We start from the raw sequence: 15,682 nt of genomic DNA, 5'->3' as shown, positions 1-15,682 counted from the left end.
CAGCGAGGAGCCCCTCGTCCCCCTCCCTGCTGGGACAGTGACAGCCCCCTCTGCCTTTCAGATCACGTCGTCTGTGAAGAGGAGTGCAAATACGCCATGCTGGCCCTGAACTGCGTCTGCCCCGCCACCTCCACCCTCATCACCCTGCTGGTGCACACCTCCCGCGGCCAGTGAGTGCTGCCTGCCCTGCCAGCCCCTGCCTGCCCTGCCTGCCCCTGCCTGCCCTGCCAGCCCCTGCCTGCCCTGCCTGCCCTGCCTGCCCTGCCTTCCCCTGCCAGCCCTGCCTGCCCCTGCCTGCCCTGCCTGCCCTGCCAGCCCTGCCTCCCCTGCCTGCCCCTGCCTGCCCCTGCCTGCCCTGGCAGCCCTGCCTGTCCTGCCAGCCCCTGCCTGCCCTGCCTGCCCCTGCCTGCCCTGTCTCCCCTGCCTGCCCCTGCCTGCCCTGTCTCCCCTGCCTGCCCCTGCCTGCCCTGCCTGCCCCTGCCTGCACCTGCCTGCCCTGCCTTCCCCTGCCTGCCCTGCCTTCCCCTGCCTGCCCTGCCTTCCCCTGCCTGCACCTGCCTGCCCTGCCTGCACCTGCCTGCCCTGCCTGCCCCTGCCTGCCCCTGCCTTCCCTGCCTGCCCTTGCCTGCTGCTGCCTGCCTATGCTCTGGGCCCAGGGGAAGAGGGTGAGGGTCTGGCGTGGGTCTAGGGGAGCCCAGTGGGGACCTGGGACCCTGAGCCAGGTCGGGAGCAGAAGCCCATACTGCATGGGGAGCACAGCAGTGCAGGTGGGCCGCCAGCACCAGCTTCCCAGAGACTGGGAACTGAAATGTCTTCTTTATACCGGCATGGTCCCGCTGGTGGGAGGGTTAATTCGCAGCTCGTGCACACGCAGGCCCTGCAGGCTGTTTGGCAGGTCCGTACACAGCGGTGTTGTGGGTCCTGAGCTCCTTGGCCAGCCTCAAATGTCTGCGTTCTGGGTGAAATGCCATCAAAAGAGTTACGAAACATCATTGCCAGACGGCTCCTTCCCTGTGCTCGGAGCTGTTTGCCAACAGGGGCTCTGAACCCTGCCTCTGCACCCCCCCCGGGAGCCCTCATTGAATAAAAAGGCACTTAAAATCAGCAATGAAAATGAGCTGCAAGCACCGAGAGCTCCCGGTGGCACGTCCCTGCGATCTCACTGCTGCTGGGCTAAATACGCTTCAGTGCTCATTAGCACTCCCGCTGTCGGGAGATGGATGGTGTAATGGGGTCTGTGCCAGCACCAGCGGGTCCCATCCTGGCACCATCGGGGGGTCCATCCCCGCACGCTGCTGCTGCTGTCATTGCAGGGAGGGCCAGGAGTCCCCGGAGCAGTGGCAGCGGATGTACGGGCGCTGCTCGGGCAATGAGGTCTACCACATCCGGATGGGCGACAGCAAGTTCTTCATGGAGTACGAAGGGAAGAGTTTCACCTACGCCGCCTTCCACGCACACAAGAAGTGAGAGCCAGGGGTGGATGCGGTGTATCTGGCACTCTGCATCTCTGGGGGTCAGGGCTGGGGCTGGAGGGCACTGTGAGGTCTTTTGTGCAGGGGCAAAGCCTCAAAGGGGCTATTCTCCAGCTGTGAATGCCCACGTTGTGCTCCTGGAACAGGTACGGAGTCTGCCTGATCGGCATCCGGAGGGAGGAGAACAAGAGCATCCTGCTGAACCCCGGCCCGCGGCACATCATGGCAGCATCCGACACCTGCTTCTACATCAACATCACTAAGGAGGAGAACTCTGCCTTCATCTTCAAGCAGGAGGAGAAGCAGAAGAAGAAGGGGTTTGCTGGGAGAGGCGCCTATGATGGCCCATCCCGCCTGCCTGTGCACAGCATCATTGCCAGTATGGGTGAGTTGGTGGGGCAGGGGGGAATGAGGGTCCCCAGAATGGAGCAGGAGCCTGCACGCTCCATCTCCTTCCAGTCACCTTCCCACTAAAATACTCCCTGCTCCTTGCTCCTTGGCTGCTCGCAGCAAGCTCAGATATCATTATTAAAGATTGATGTCCATGATTATTAACAGTATTTGCATAAACCCCCCAAGCCCTGGCAGGAAGAATAAATGCCGGTGGCCACATCCTAAATCACGTCCGTGATTCACAGCCCGACGGGGAGCGCAGTTCGCTCTGCAGCGAGTGGTGCATTTCCTCCCATAAAAAAATACCATGAGTCACTACTTCCAGCTTGTATCTGGGCAGAGCGGGTTTTGGGGAGGCTGAGCCGCACCAGCAGATTATATTTCAGGCAAATAAGTTATGCGTTTGTACTCATGAGCAGCAATTTGCATTGATTATCCCCGGCAAGGCGCAGAGCGCTTTGCTCAACAGCGTTTGCCAGTGTTCTCCTTACACGGGTCATTTGCAGAGGGACCTTTGAGAGGGAGGGAAATCACACGGGTTCGCTAAAGCTCCATAAATACGTCTGAGTTTTGGAAGGGGGACAGGATGGGGCGGCCTCTCCCATCCTGGGTGAAGATGTAGAGCTCATCAGCAGGGATGCAGGAAGTGGAGGAGGGTGTTGTGCTGCGTCGGAGGCTGCCTGCCTGCCTCTCTGAGGGAGCTTGAGGATGGTGGGGGCAAAGGGGTGTCCATGGGGAGGGCAGCTTCCCAGCAAGGGCAGACCCAGCAGCATCAGCTTGTTCCTAACCTGGCTGGTATCTCGCAGAGCCTGCAAAGCGGGGTTAGGCCGGATGGCTGTCCCCCCTGCGGTACATCTGAAGAATAAACTGCTATAGAGCCAGGTTTTGCAGTAGGTGGCCAAGCGGCTCAGCCAGCCTAATGGAGGTGGCCACAGTGCGGGGACAGAGGAGGTGACGGTCCCCAGGGCCAGCAGCCTGCACCCAGCATGGGAGTTGTGCCCGAGGGAGATGCTCCACACAGCAATGCCCAAGCAGAGGTCATTGGTGGGTACTTTGCCTGCACTCCCTGTGCCCATGGATGGTTTAGCTTCCTCTGGGCTGTATTTACCAGGCAGGGCTCAAGGGCGCGATGCTTTGCTGACTCAGCGCTCTTCACAGCCTTATAGCGCGTTCGCTGTGCCTCCCTCCCCGCCGTGTCCAGGTACAGTAGCCATGGACCTGCAGAACACGGAGTGCCGCCCCGCTAACAGCAGCAAGCTGGCGCTGCCGGCGGAGAACGGCTCCGGCAACCGCCGGCCCAGCATCGCGCCCGTCCTCGAGCTGGCCGACACCTCCTCCCTGCTGCCCTGCGACCTGCTCAGCGACCAGTCGGAGGATGAGATGACACAGTCGGACGAGGAGGGGTCGGCGGTCGTGGAGTGAGTCACCCGCCTGCGGTCGAGCTGTTCCTCGCTTCACCCCTGTGAGGGTGCTGAGGCGCTGGCACAGGGTGCCCAGAGAAGCTGTGGCTGCCCCATCCCTGGCAGTGCTCAAGGCCAGGTTGGACACAGGGGCTTGGAGCAAGCTGCTCTGGTGGAAGGGGGGTCCCTGTCCTTGGCAGGGGTTGGGGCTGGATGGGCTTTAAGGTCCCTTCCAACCCAAACCGCTCTAAGACTCTATTATTCATTTCAGAGAGATGGGCACCATTGTAAATGATGGGTGTTCGACAGCGCCTTAGGGGTGCTGGGGCTCATTCCCTCTCAGCTTTTGCATGAGCACATGAACATGTGCAACATGGGCAATCACTGCTTTTGGGGTGCTTTGGAAACACCTCCTCTGGGTACCAGTGAAGCTGCACCAAGGCAGACGCTGCTGGGGATGGGCAGGTTGTTCCATCAGTCCTCTCGCCTCCCCTCACTCACTGACACGAAAGGGATTCTATTCTCCATGGCATACAAATAAAACCCCATGAAATAAACATTTAAAGCTGTTAGTTTATGGCAGCCAGATAAGCACTTGCTTTGCTGGTTACCTGTTGGATGCTGTCGCAGCCATGCGGGGAGTTTGGTGCAAACTCTCACAAATTGGCTTTTAATTCAGGTCCACCTTTCGCCGTTCTTTAAAGGAAAATTTCGGCTTCTGGTTCTATTAGAAATGCAAATGGTGATTTTTTTAAGTCTCTGTTCACCAAAACGAGCTCCAGAAATGGGCCCTGAGGTTGGTTTGTTTCTTTATGTGGCTCAGCATTACCCTCCTCTCCTGGAGCTCACTGCTCTGCCTCCCTTAAACGATGCTTAATGGTGCTTAATCTGCTGCCTTCTCCCCTCTTCTGGGAGCACTGCTTACTTACAATCTCATCACCCTTTATATGGCAAAAATCACTCCTAAACATGTGCATTTTGGGAAGCCTCCAGCTGCCGCAACGGGGGTTTGTGGGGGATTTGCCAAGTGCCAAATCCTGGGCTGCTGTTCCTAAACATTATTCCCAGCATCTGAGCGTTGTGCCTATGGAAAGCTCCCCCCATGGCCTCACGCTGCTGGTTTTGGTCTCTGCTGCAGGTACGTGAAAGGCTACCCCCCGAACTCCCCCTACATCGGGAGCTCCCCGACCCTGTGCCACCTTTTACCCGAGAAGGCCCCATTCTGCTGCCTGAGGCTGGACAAGGTACAATGGGGCTGCAGCCCCCCCGGGATGGGGACGGGACCGCTCTGTGCGTGGTGGGCGGGTGAGAGCCTCACGCTGAGCCCCTGCGCTGCCTTCCACCGCACAGGGCTGCAAGCACAACAGCTTTGAAGATGCCAAAGCCTACGGGTTTAAGAACAAACTGATTATCGTTTCGGCAGAGACGGCTGGGAACGGGCTCTATAACTTCATTGTCCCCCTTCGTGCGTACTATCGGTCCCGCAAAGAGCTGAACCCAATTGTGTTGCTGCTGGACAACAAGCAAGTACTTTTCCATGGATGTTTTCCATCGCACTGAGCCCTCCCCTGTGACTTCATGAGCATCTCACACTGTGGGGATGGATGCATGGGGGAATGGCAATGCCACTGTTGGGTATCTTGGCTTATGTTGGCCCTGGTAACTCCTGTGTGGGTTTTTGTGTCCATCTTTACCCCATGGACTTGATGAAGCACCTTGCTCTCTGTTGCTCTTCCTCCAGGCCTGAGCACCACTTTCTGGAAGCCATCTGTTGTTTCCCCATGGTTTACTACATGGAGGGCACAATCGACAAGTAAGTGTTTCCGCTTATTGTTCCTTATGGCACTGCCTAAACGGGTTGAATTTACCCCAACCCAGACTTTTGGGTCATCCCATGAGAAGCCCCAGGGCTGATACCATAGGCTTTGTGGGTTGTCGAACGCCCTTGGTAGATGGGAGCAAGCGGAGAGCCGGTGGTTGGGAGCAGCCTGGGTTTGCTGTAGCGCTGCACGTCGCAGCGTGCTGCTTCCCTGTGTCGTTTCCAAGGGCTGACCCTGCGCTCTTCTCTTTGGGAACTGCCCAGCCTGGACAGCTTGCTGCAGTGCGGCATCATCTACGCCGACAACCTGGTGGTTGTGGACAAGGAGAGCACGATGAGCGCCGAGGAGGACTACATGGCAGATGCGAAGACCATCGTCAATGTCCAGACCATGTTCAGGTGAGGGGTGAGCACTGCCCTGGCTCCTGCATGGCCACTGACCTCTGCTGCAGGCAAGACTGGGAAGGCTGCTGGTGGCTGGGGTGGTGGCTACGGGCAGTGGGACTCACCTGTGGTTGGACTTGCTCTGGGAAACAGCATCTATCAGCTCTTTCTGAGCTCAGACAGGTACAGGGATGGTTTTGGTCTTCCGGAGGCTTTAAATACATGGAATGCTCTCACTTCTGAGTAAGCTGCAGGAGAGCAGGAACACAGGTCTCTTTCCATTGCAGGCTCTTCCCCAGCCTCAGCATTATCACGGAGCTGACCCACCCCTCCAACATGAGGTTCATGCAGTTCAGAGCAAAGGACAGTTACTCTCTTGCCCTTTCCAAGCTAGAGAAGGTAAGAGAAAGTCTTCCCCTGCACATGGGGCCTGGGAAGTCAATACTGGGAGTGACTGCGGTTTTGGTCCTCAAAGTCCTGTACTCTTCTGCATGCTGCAGCTGCCATAGTCAGTGGGCATCTACCTGAGATAACCTGCAGAGAATGAGTGAGCAGTTGATCTTTGGGCTCGTTACCTCCTTCTATGTATTTATGTGTTTATTCAGTGGTGAGGGTTTATACTACTGCTGTGCTGGGCCTCTGCATCAGGTTTAATGCTGTGACTGCAGTAAGGGCAGGCAGTGAAGTCACTTTGCTGAGACAGATCTTCCAACAAGGGAGAAAACACCCCTGAACCAGCCACTGAAACATTCAGCCTATGTCAGAGAACCCCAACCAACTGCTAAATGCCCTGGAGGATGTGAACAAGCCCCTGTGGGTGCTCACATCTCCCATTCCTCCCCCAGAAAGAGCGAGAGAATGGCTCCAACCTGGCCTTCATGTTCCGCCTGCCCTTTGCAGCCGGGAGGGTCTTCAGCATCAGCATGCTGGACACGCTGCTCTACCAGGTAAGAGCACAGCGGGCTCTGTGTACTGCACCCGGCAGCTGTGGCCCCCCCTCTGCATCCCCCAAGGCATAACTGAGCAAGCCTTTTCTCTGCGTTCCTGCCCAACGTCTCCCCGCAGTCGTTCGTGAAGGACTACATGATCACCATCACTCGGCTGCTGCTGGGCCTCGACACCACGCCGGGCTCCGGCTACCTCTGTGCGGTAGGTGCCAAGTCCTCAGGGTTGAAACCATCAAGGTCAAGTCATCATGGATCTGGTGGGATCCATCACCCTGTGTATGGGGATGGAGGGTTCCCCTCTTCCACCCTGGAAGATGGGGGGTAGGTAACGTTGCCAGGTCATTGCTCCCCTTCCATTGTGTATGGGGATCCTCAGTGCTACCAAAAGTATAAAAAGCCCAAGAGCTGCCAAGGACCAAAGTCCCTGTTTTGAAGGTTGGAAATTGCCCCTGGTCTTTCTGTGGATCTTCACTTTTGGGATTGACAGGGATGAGGTGGGGTAAAGCTCAGGAGCAACCCCAAGGAGCTCCTCAGGTGGCTCTGCATGGCACAGGGTGATTGATGTTTGCCCTCTGTTGCTCAGATGAAGATCACTGAAGATGACCTGTGGATCCGGACCTACGGCCGCCTCTTCCAGAAGCTCTGCTCCTCCAGTGCTGAGATTCCAATTGGGATTTACAGGACGGAGTCGCACATGTTTGCAACCTCTGAGGTAGGGGCATGGTGGTGGTGTGTGCCCAGAAGGGGCTGCTGGTGATCCAGGCTGAGCATCACCGCACAGCAGAGATGTGGTCCATGAGGCTGGCCTGGTCTATGGGGCCTTTGGACCTGGGTGCAGCACCAGTGGGGAGGAATGAGGGGAGGGGAAGCTCTGCCTTTGTTTCATGAGCGGCTCTGTGTCTGCATGGTGGTGGTGGTGTCCTGGGTCCCAACCGGATACGCTGGTCCATGTGAGTGCCAGTTCTCCAGGCAGCAGCCTGGCTGCGGGTGGACAGGGGGATTTTCTCGGCATGGCACTGAGTCCGCGGGGAGCAGGGGGGATGTGGCACAGTGGGGCTGCCCCTTTGCTGGGCTCACTTTGGTTTTCCTTCCTTTTCCCTGCTGCAGCCCCATGACATCAGAACGCAGGTGAGTGCCGTCTGCGTCCGGGTGCTTGGCTGATGCTGGGCGTTATCCTGAATGCCAGCGCTGCCTCCTTGTCCCCCCCAACCTGGAGGCTGGCCTGTGGGCAAGCGATGGTCTGGCTTGTGCCAGTGGCCCCTCTGGCCACTGAGAGCCACCACCCTGCCTGTTGCCATGGAAGGGTGATGCCAGCTGAGCATCAGCAGTCCGGGAATGCCAAAGTCCTTGATGCCCTGAAGCGTAATTAACTGGGATAAGGAGCAGGGGAGTGAGCCAGGCTCTGTTGTAAATCCTTCCAGTTTTCAGCTTTGTGGGAAGCAGCTACAGGGAGCCAAAAGTTGACATTTAATTAAATGCCATCCACCTCTTCCTTAGAGATGCTTTAAACCACTTTATTAATAAATTCCTGCTCTCCGGTGGGATTGCTGTATCAGAGATGCAGCAGCATGTCTACTGTAAGGTGAAGGAGAGGGAGACAAGGGCAGATATAATGGTGTAAAGGATACCAGGTGCCTGTTAGACTCCACTTATCCCATATCTGATGCCCGGGCAGTTCTAGCGGCACAGAGATGAAGTGCTGGGGCAGTGCGTGTGTGTCAGAGGGAGGATCCCATCCCAAGGGAGACCCCCACCCCATCAGGGACAGGACGGGCTCTTTCTACCTCCCCCCTTGCCCTCCGTGACCTGCTGGGCTTCCAGTCACAGATCTCAATCAATGTGGAGGACTGCGAGGACACAAAGGACGTCAAGGAGCACTGGGGCATCAAGACCGGCCACCACAGGAACTCGTGCTCCAGCGACCAGTCGGAGCACCCGCTGCTGCGGCGCAAGAGCATGCAGTGGGCACGGCGGCTGAGCAGGAAGGGCAACAAGCACTCCAGCAAGACGGCCGAGTGGATCAGCCAGCAGCGCCTCAGCCTGTACCGGCGCTCCGAGCGCCAGGAGCTCTCCGAGCTCGTCAAAAACCGCATGAAGCACCTGGGCTTGCCCACAACCGGGTACGGTAAGTGCCGTGCGGGCGCGCTTCTCTGCGGTGCTGCGTCCCTCTCGTGGGCTCCTCAGGTAACCCCGAGCCGAGCCTAACCCCGAGTGAGCCTAACCCTGAGCTGAGCCTAACCCTGAGCTGAGCCTAACCCCGAGCCAAGCCTAACCCCGAGCCGAGCCTAACCCCGAGCCAAGCCTAACCCCAAGCCGAGCCTAACCCTAAGCTGAACCCAACCCCATACCAAGCCTAACCCAAGCCTAATCCCCAAGCCTAACCCCTTGCCAAGCCTAATCCCCAAGCCTAACCCCGCAGGCGCTGCCGGGCTTGGCTCAAGCAGTGCCTCATTCCCCAGCTTGCTTGTGCTTCTGCTCAAGGCTGGGGTCCCTGCAGCGCAGAGCCCCCCTCGCCTGCCACCCCCATGGGGGGCTCTGGGATGGGTCCAGGCAGGAGTTTGCAGCGGCAGAGTGACTCTGGCCCCTGTGCCTGCAGCAGGACCAGGTGCCACCGCGCAGCCTTGGGGCACGATGCCCTGCTTGCCCCCCGCTTTCTGGCGGCTCAGGACACGCTGCCTGCAGGTCAGCTACCCCCTCCTGCCCGAGAAACCCCTAAGCGCAGCAGGGAGAAGTGAAGCCCCATCAGCTGGCGCAGACCCCTTTTGTTGTAGACTTGAATCCTTCCTAAAACTCTTCCATGGGGAAACCTTTCGGTAGCTGCAGGGATGAGTGGTTTGCTTCGTTGTGTGCGAAACCGATGTCTGGCTGCGACGAGCCTGCATGGCCCCGGGGCATCTGCAGCCCTCAGGGTCCCTCCGTGCAGCTGCATTTCTCGTGAAGCTTCTCACCCGCTCAGTGCTGGTGTCTGTGTCCCCCAGATGATCCCCCCCCCCCCCCCTTTGGTTACAACACCGTAGCCTGCAGCTTCCTTGGTTTGGTTTTGCTTTGGTTTTTCCTTTCTTTCTTTTAAGCCATCCTGTGCTGCCGCCTGTTCGCTCCATTCTCGAGGGCTGTCCGTCTGTCCCTGCTCGCTTCCAGGCTGGCATCATGCCCTGGCCGGGATGGGAGCTGGTTTTGGGAGGTTGGGGGGGGGGGGGGGTGTTATTCCTCCTCTCCCCGTTCCGGCTTCTCCCTTTACAGCCCCTGAGGTACATGAAAGAGGGGAGAAAATGTAAAGAAACACAGCACAAGGGGGGTTTGGAGTGGAGGGCATATGGCCACAGGCATTGGCCAGCCCCATAGGGAGCAAGGCTGGAGAGCTGGCTTGCAGCAGGACAGAGGGGCTCAGGGCACTCCAGGCAAGGGCTCGCAGTGGTTTATCCCCCTCCTCTCTTTTTTCCTACATTATGAGTCCCAGAAGCTTCTGTTTTTCCTAGGGAGCTTCCAGCTCCCTGCAGCTCTGTTGCAGAGTCTGGAGCATGGCTGATGCCATTCACCGGCTTAAAAGAGCTGTTTCACACAGTGTGGGAAGCTGGGGGACAGGGAGCTCTTGAAGCCCATGCGCCTGAAGCAAGAGCTGCTGCGCATCCAACACAGGCAGAGGTGAAGGCAGAGGCAGCTTCTCTGCCTGAATGACTTCAATTGAGGATCCCGAGGGGCCGCCTGCAGCCAGCCCGGCAGGGATGCTCCGGCGCTGTTGGCCGGGTCAGTGTTTGAAGCTGCACCCTTCTCCTGGCGTGTTTTGGTTGGAGCAACCCAGGGAAGCTCCAGCAGTCGAGGGGGCAGCGGAGGGGGGTGGGATGCAGGACCCGTCTCCCGTCGGGATGGGAGAGCAGTGCCTGGCTGGGATCGGGGCGCTGGGCGCAGCGGGGGGACCAGCATCTCCATACCCCCTGCGGCACAGCTCGTCTGCGGCGGGCTGTGCTGGGATGTGCGTTGTCACCGTGTGTCACCGTCAGTGTCTGGACACCCATGGCGTTTATGGACGAACCCGTTGCTCTGCCTTCTGCTCCTTTCCGTTTTCTTTTGCTCATTTGATTGCTGCAGTGCAGGAGCTCGTCTCTGATATTTGCCGAACCATGGCTTGCTGACCTCTCTCTCTTTCTCTGTTTATGTCTGTGCCTTTCCCTGTATGTTCTGTAGAGGATGTAGCAAATTTAACAGCCAGTGATGTGATGAATCGGGTAAACCTGGGATATTTGCAAGGTAATTCCCTTTCCCTGGGAGTCCCGCGTGACTCACGGCGTGCAGCGTACAACAAGATCATGCCAGCTGAGCCCAAACCACACACCCCTGCCGGTTTTCACCTTAGATTCCCGAGCCTTTCGAGCACTGATTGGTTTGGTTTGGAAAACGAAAGACCGAAGGGAGGCGCAAACAGGGCTCCACAAAGCCGTGGAGATAAAAGCCTCAGGGACCCTTTTCTAGCGGAGTTCTTACAGGGAAATCACAGCCCTAGGCTGTCATTAAAAGAAACGCTCCCTCCATCGCTCTGCAAGTTGGTTTTGGTCTGTAAAGCCAGGGGCACCTTGATTTGGGGGGGGCGGGGGGGTTGCTGAGCACAGCGGAGCTGCTGCTGTGGGCTGCGATGAGATGCTGGAGATGCTGCACCAGCGCCTTCTCCTCTTGACCACACATGGGTCAGGCACAGCTCAGGGGCCAGGCAGCGTTTGGAAAGCCCTTCACAGTCCTTGCCTTGTGTTCTTTACCGTTAGCAAACCCTGTTTTCCAACCCAGGCAGCAGCTCCCACAGGCACTGCCCATGCTGCAGCCACCCCAAGCGCCTTGTCGGTGTCTGCAGTGTTGTTGCATCATTTCCACCTTTACACAGTGTAAAGGCGCTTAAAGTGCCCCGGAAAGGCCCCATTTTACTGCAGCAGTTAGAGGTTAGCAATAGCCCATTCTTGCTGTATTTTAGGCTTCACTAACCCGTGCTTAAGGTGAAAAGTTGGCATTTTCCTATGAACTGTCCTTCATCAGAGCAGCAGCCCCAGCCGGGGCTCATGGAAGCCCCTCGCCAGCACAGTATATTGCCAGCAGGGTGGTGGGTGCTGGGCAGAGCATCTCCCCATCCTGCAGCAGAGCTGGGGCTGAGTGAGCACCACAGAGGGTCCAGCACCGTCAATTCACCCCAAACCAGGAGCCCCCACGGGTGAACACCCGACTTTGTGGCATCACTCCCGGTGCAGGAGCTGGAGCTCAGTGCTGGCTCGACACCCCCCCCCCCCCCCCCCAAATATACTATATCACCTGTGTGCCGCAGGGGACCACATGGCAATATACTGGGTGGGTTCAGCAGTGCCTGGCTTGGCTGCATGGGGGTCAGGAAAAGGTGCTTCCATGGAGCAGGGAAACCTGCCGCGAGCCAGGGCCCTTCCCACCTCCCTCCTCATGTCAAACCCCGTGTGTCCCGCCGGGTCCCAGGGTCTGTGTGTGCCACCCGCACCCCAGCATTGCCACCCCCTGTCCCCGCCTCGCTGTAAGGATGAGCACTGGGATGGACAAGGCTCGAGGGACCGGCTGGTACCCAGGGCTGGACCAGCACCCTGGTACAGCATCTCGCTGCGGTGGTCCCATCCACCACCAGGCACCTTCTGTGGGCTCGGGGCTGCTGGGAGGTGTCTGAGCAGCAAAACAAGGGTCTCACGTCCCCATGCAAACTCTGCTGTGTGCGGTCCAGCTGCAGGGATGCCCTGGGACCCGTCTGGACATGCACTGGCCAAATGCATGTGGGGGCCTGTTTGCATCCCTGTGCAGGGTGCCAGGCCTTGTGGCTGCAGTGGCTTGAGCTCATTGCACAGCTATAGAAAAGCCCCATTTCAGAGGTTCCACCCCAGTCCTGAGGCTGCAGAGCAGCTGCCTTGGCTACTGCCTTGTGCCTGGAGTAATCATGCACCCATGGGTGCTGTTGTGGCTGGAGACTCATCCTGTGTCCTGCTGTGTGGTGGGCAGGAGAGCAGGGATGTGGTGGTGGGAGCAGCCCAGTGGCCATTTCCTGGTCCTGCTGCCCCCAAACTGAGCTCCGGTTGTCTGAGACCAGCAAGCATCGGATGGGCACCGATGCTGCTCTAGAGGGACCCTTCTGACAGCCCAAGAGGTGTCCCAGTGACAGCCTTGCAGCGAGCTCGTGTCCCACCGTGCTGCTCATGCTGCCCCTGGTGTCTGTCTGTCCACCCCCTCTCCATCCTGTCCATCCACATCCATCTGTAAATGGTGTTCTTTGTCGCAGCTCCCCCCCTCCCCGGCCGCCCGCAGCCTTGCACCCCCATTCATTTCACCTATGATCTTGTTCTCAGCTATTTTGGAAAGCACAGCCCCCCCCCTCCCCCCCCCCGGCCCTGGGGCCACCCTTTTGCCCCTGCAGCACCCATGGGTGGCCCTGAGCCCTTCCCTGGGCGGTCGCTGTAGTTTTAGAGCCATCCCTGAGTGGCATCGATGGCTGTGGAGCTCCACGGACGTGGTTTCCCTTGGGCAGTGGTTGAACTAAAGCCTGTTGCTGGGTGATGCTAAATGAAGTAATGCAAGAAGGGGAGAAGCGGGCAGAGCGGCCGGGGGGGGGTTTGGCATCCCTGAGCCAGTGGTTGGACTCGTTGTGCTAGACCTAACGTGGCAAGACTAACCTGTTCCCTTTTTTGCACTAAACCAAGGTAAGAAAACTCACTTTTTTATGGGGGAAAATAGGGACTTTGAAGAGTTACATCTGCCAGCTGGGGGGGAATGGCTGGGGAGGCATGGAGGGAGGTGGCAGCAGCGTTCTCGGTGGCAATGCCGTGTGTTGGGAATGAGCTGCGATCCCTCAGAGCCGGGTGCTCGGGGATGCTGCAGTGGGGCTGTGGGACCGAGGCCATGGGGTGTCCGTCAGGGCACCCCTCAGCAGCCCTTTCCCCTTGTCTCGCAGATGAGATGAACGACCACCAGAACACGTTGTCCTACGTCCTCATCAATCCGCCTCCGGACACGCGGCTGGAGCTCAACGACATCGTGTAGGTGTTGCCCCCATCCCTCTTAGCCTCTCCCTGTGCCCCAGACCTGCCCCAGCACTGCCTGCCCCCATTGCATTGCTTTCGTCCTTTCCCATAAAGACCAGTGGGGTTTTGCCTCCTTTCCAGGCTGTCCCCTTTCCGTATGTACCCAAGCAGAGCCCAAACCACCCCAGCTTGGCTCATGACGGTTCTGACTCTCGGTGTGACGGTTTTCCCTTGGCTTTTGCTGCTGTGCAGCAGCAGGACAGATAACTCTTTATTGTCGAGCGCTGCCCCATGGCGCATCCCCACATTTCCCAGCCTTGAGGATGGGCCAGACCCCGGTTTAGTGGTTGCAGAGCCCCCTGGGGCTGATGGGGAAGTGGGGGGGTTCCCACTGGTGTAACCAAGCCATGCCCGCAGGTACCTGATCCGCTCCGACCCCCTGGCCCACGTGGCCAACGACGGCCACAGCCGCAAGAGCAGCTACAGCAACAAAGTGGGGCCCTGCAACCCCGAAACGCGCGACGAGACCCAGCTCTGAGCGGCCCCTGCCCGCGACAGGGTGAGGATGAGGATGGCGGCCGAGGGGAAGGCGGCCGCTGCTGCTGCTGCCCATGGGTGCCCCGGGGGACGGTGATGCCCAGCGTGGCTGTGCAAGGGGTGCCCAGGCCCCCGGTGGGATGGGACGGACGGACGGACACCCGCAGGCACCCCGTGGCTTTTAACTTTTTATACCAATACCGCAACTAGTGAGAAAGTCTTCGCTGGTGCTGGTGGGACGTGGCTGAGACCCGACGACAAACGACCCTGTGAGAGCAGGAGGACTGTGTTTAACGTTACCCCCCCGTTGATGCAGGTTGTTTGCGTTTGATGGGGTTTGTCAATACAAGAGCAAACCTGCGCCAAAACCTTCACCGGGGAGCCCCTCGGGGTCCCCAAACTTCTCTTTCACCCAACTCCATGTTCTTCACCCTCTGTTGGTTTTCTGTTGCGGCATCGATGGGAGGAGCGCTTGCAGCTGTGCCGGGAGGCAGGGGAGGATGTGCTGGTGGCTGTGGGATGGCTGGAATAGGATGGGACGTGGCCATGCAGCTCCTTCTGGTGCCATGGCAGGGCTGCACTGCCTCCAGTGCACCTTCGCCTCTCACAAACCAAAACCAGGTGACTGAACGCCAATTGCCATCCCCATGGCAATGCCTCTTGCCATACGTGCCCAGCTCTGAGCCCAAGCCCTGGCTGTGGGCACCATGCCCCTGGGTTTGTGTCCCCTCTTGAGCTCATCCCTCGTTGCTGCTGCTGTTGGAGCTGGGCCGCCCAGGGGTCCCTGTGCTGGGGCAGGACGGGACAGGCTGGCTGGGAACAGGCACTGATGGGGTCGGTGTCTCAGCTCAGCCCCTTCCCCTCCTTCCAGGGGCAGTTTGGGGCCTGGCACCCGCTCGGCTGCACAGCCTGGATCTGAATGTCCCCCCTTCCCTTCCTATGGGGCATGACCAGTGCCACCAGCAAGGCAGCGGGTTCTGCCTGCGCCCCCCTGCCTGCTGCAGCTCCATCCGTCCTTGCTCGACTTTATAACCCAGCAGCAGCACGTGTCTGCAGCAGAGGTGCATGAATGTACAGAACAACACCAACCCGAGCCCCAGAGCACTGCCTATGCTGGCCAACCGCTTCCGACTGCACCCGCAGAGACCTGCCCAGCGCACAGACACCAGATGCATTTTTCCATGTGGTTTTGCACACCTGTAAAGGTTTTCTTTGGCTGCCAAGTGAGTAACTGACCCATTACCTTTCCAGACCTTTACTTGCCTAGGTTAAAACTCCAATGTGCTTTCTTTATTTTAATGAGAAGCCTGCGAAGCACAACGTTGCCATGAAATGCCATCAGCCACCCCGGACCTGCTGCCAGCTGAATGGTTTAGTGCCATGAGCGTTTGACTCCTGTTCCCCCATGACACTCCCAATAAAAGCTGTTTACAAAAGCAAACCAAAAGCAAACCACACATACCTGTTTGAAGTTGCAGCTTGAGGGGATCCTATTTAGGTCTTTGTTATTTGGTCCGGATGTGTTGGCCATGAGGCCCTGTGTGACCTGCGCTGAGGACCGTCAGCTGATGGTGCATCATGGGCTTGGAGAGGCACTGAGGGTAAAAGCAATGAGCCCAGCCCGACCCTTCGGCTTCACTTTGGTGTGGGCACAAACTGCACTGCCTCTGATGGGGGGGTTTGGGTTGTTTGGGGTTTTTTTCAGTTATTGAGGGTTTTAATG

At 58.4% G+C, this 15,682-nt stretch overlaps 1 protein-coding gene across 11 annotated transcripts in view; it reads left to right on the top strand.

The window, feature by feature from the left end:
- Nucleotides 1-15,411, top strand: part of KCNT1 (potassium sodium-activated channel subfamily T member 1) — a 76,984-nt gene extending 61,573 nt beyond the window's left edge. For 5 of the 11 annotated variants that reach the window (XM_065695493.1, XM_065695487.1, XM_065695494.1 and 2 more), the window contains 16 exons: nucleotides 62-170; nucleotides 1,314-1,463; nucleotides 1,619-1,857; nucleotides 3,067-3,283; nucleotides 4,404-4,509; nucleotides 4,616-4,788; nucleotides 5,007-5,078; nucleotides 5,349-5,483; nucleotides 5,756-5,867; nucleotides 6,314-6,415; nucleotides 6,534-6,617; nucleotides 6,999-7,127; nucleotides 7,523-7,543; nucleotides 8,237-8,540; nucleotides 13,353-13,437; nucleotides 13,840-15,411. In XM_065695493.1, coding sequence (XP_065551565.1) covers nucleotides 62-170; nucleotides 1,314-1,463; nucleotides 1,619-1,857; nucleotides 3,067-3,283; nucleotides 4,404-4,509; nucleotides 4,616-4,788; nucleotides 5,007-5,078; nucleotides 5,349-5,483; nucleotides 5,756-5,867; nucleotides 6,314-6,415; nucleotides 6,534-6,617; nucleotides 6,999-7,127; nucleotides 7,523-7,543; nucleotides 8,237-8,540; nucleotides 13,353-13,437; nucleotides 13,840-13,960 — 2,159 coding nt within the window. In that variant the 3' untranslated portion in view covers nucleotides 13,961-15,411. Of the gene's footprint in view, nucleotides 1-61; nucleotides 171-1,313; nucleotides 1,464-1,618; nucleotides 1,858-3,066; nucleotides 3,284-4,403; nucleotides 4,510-4,615; nucleotides 4,789-5,006; nucleotides 5,079-5,311; nucleotides 5,484-5,755; nucleotides 5,868-6,313; nucleotides 6,416-6,533; nucleotides 6,618-6,998; nucleotides 7,128-7,522; nucleotides 7,544-8,236; nucleotides 8,541-13,352; nucleotides 13,438-13,839 lie in introns of those variants that run through there. The other 6 variants (XR_010616138.1, XR_010616137.1, XM_065695488.1 and 3 more) reach the window with 6 other exon arrangements.
- The last annotated feature ends 271 nt before the right edge of the window (nucleotides 15,412-15,682 follow it).

The sequence above is a fragment of the Lathamus discolor genome, chromosome 15 (genome assembly GCF_037157495.1).
Source record: "Lathamus discolor isolate bLatDis1 chromosome 15, bLatDis1.hap1, whole genome shotgun sequence".
NCBI classification, from domain to species: Eukaryota; Metazoa; Chordata; class Aves; order Psittaciformes; family Psittacidae; genus Lathamus; species Lathamus discolor.
Note: the sequence above shows the minus strand (reverse complement) of the source record. Positions and strands in the feature narration are given on the sequence as shown.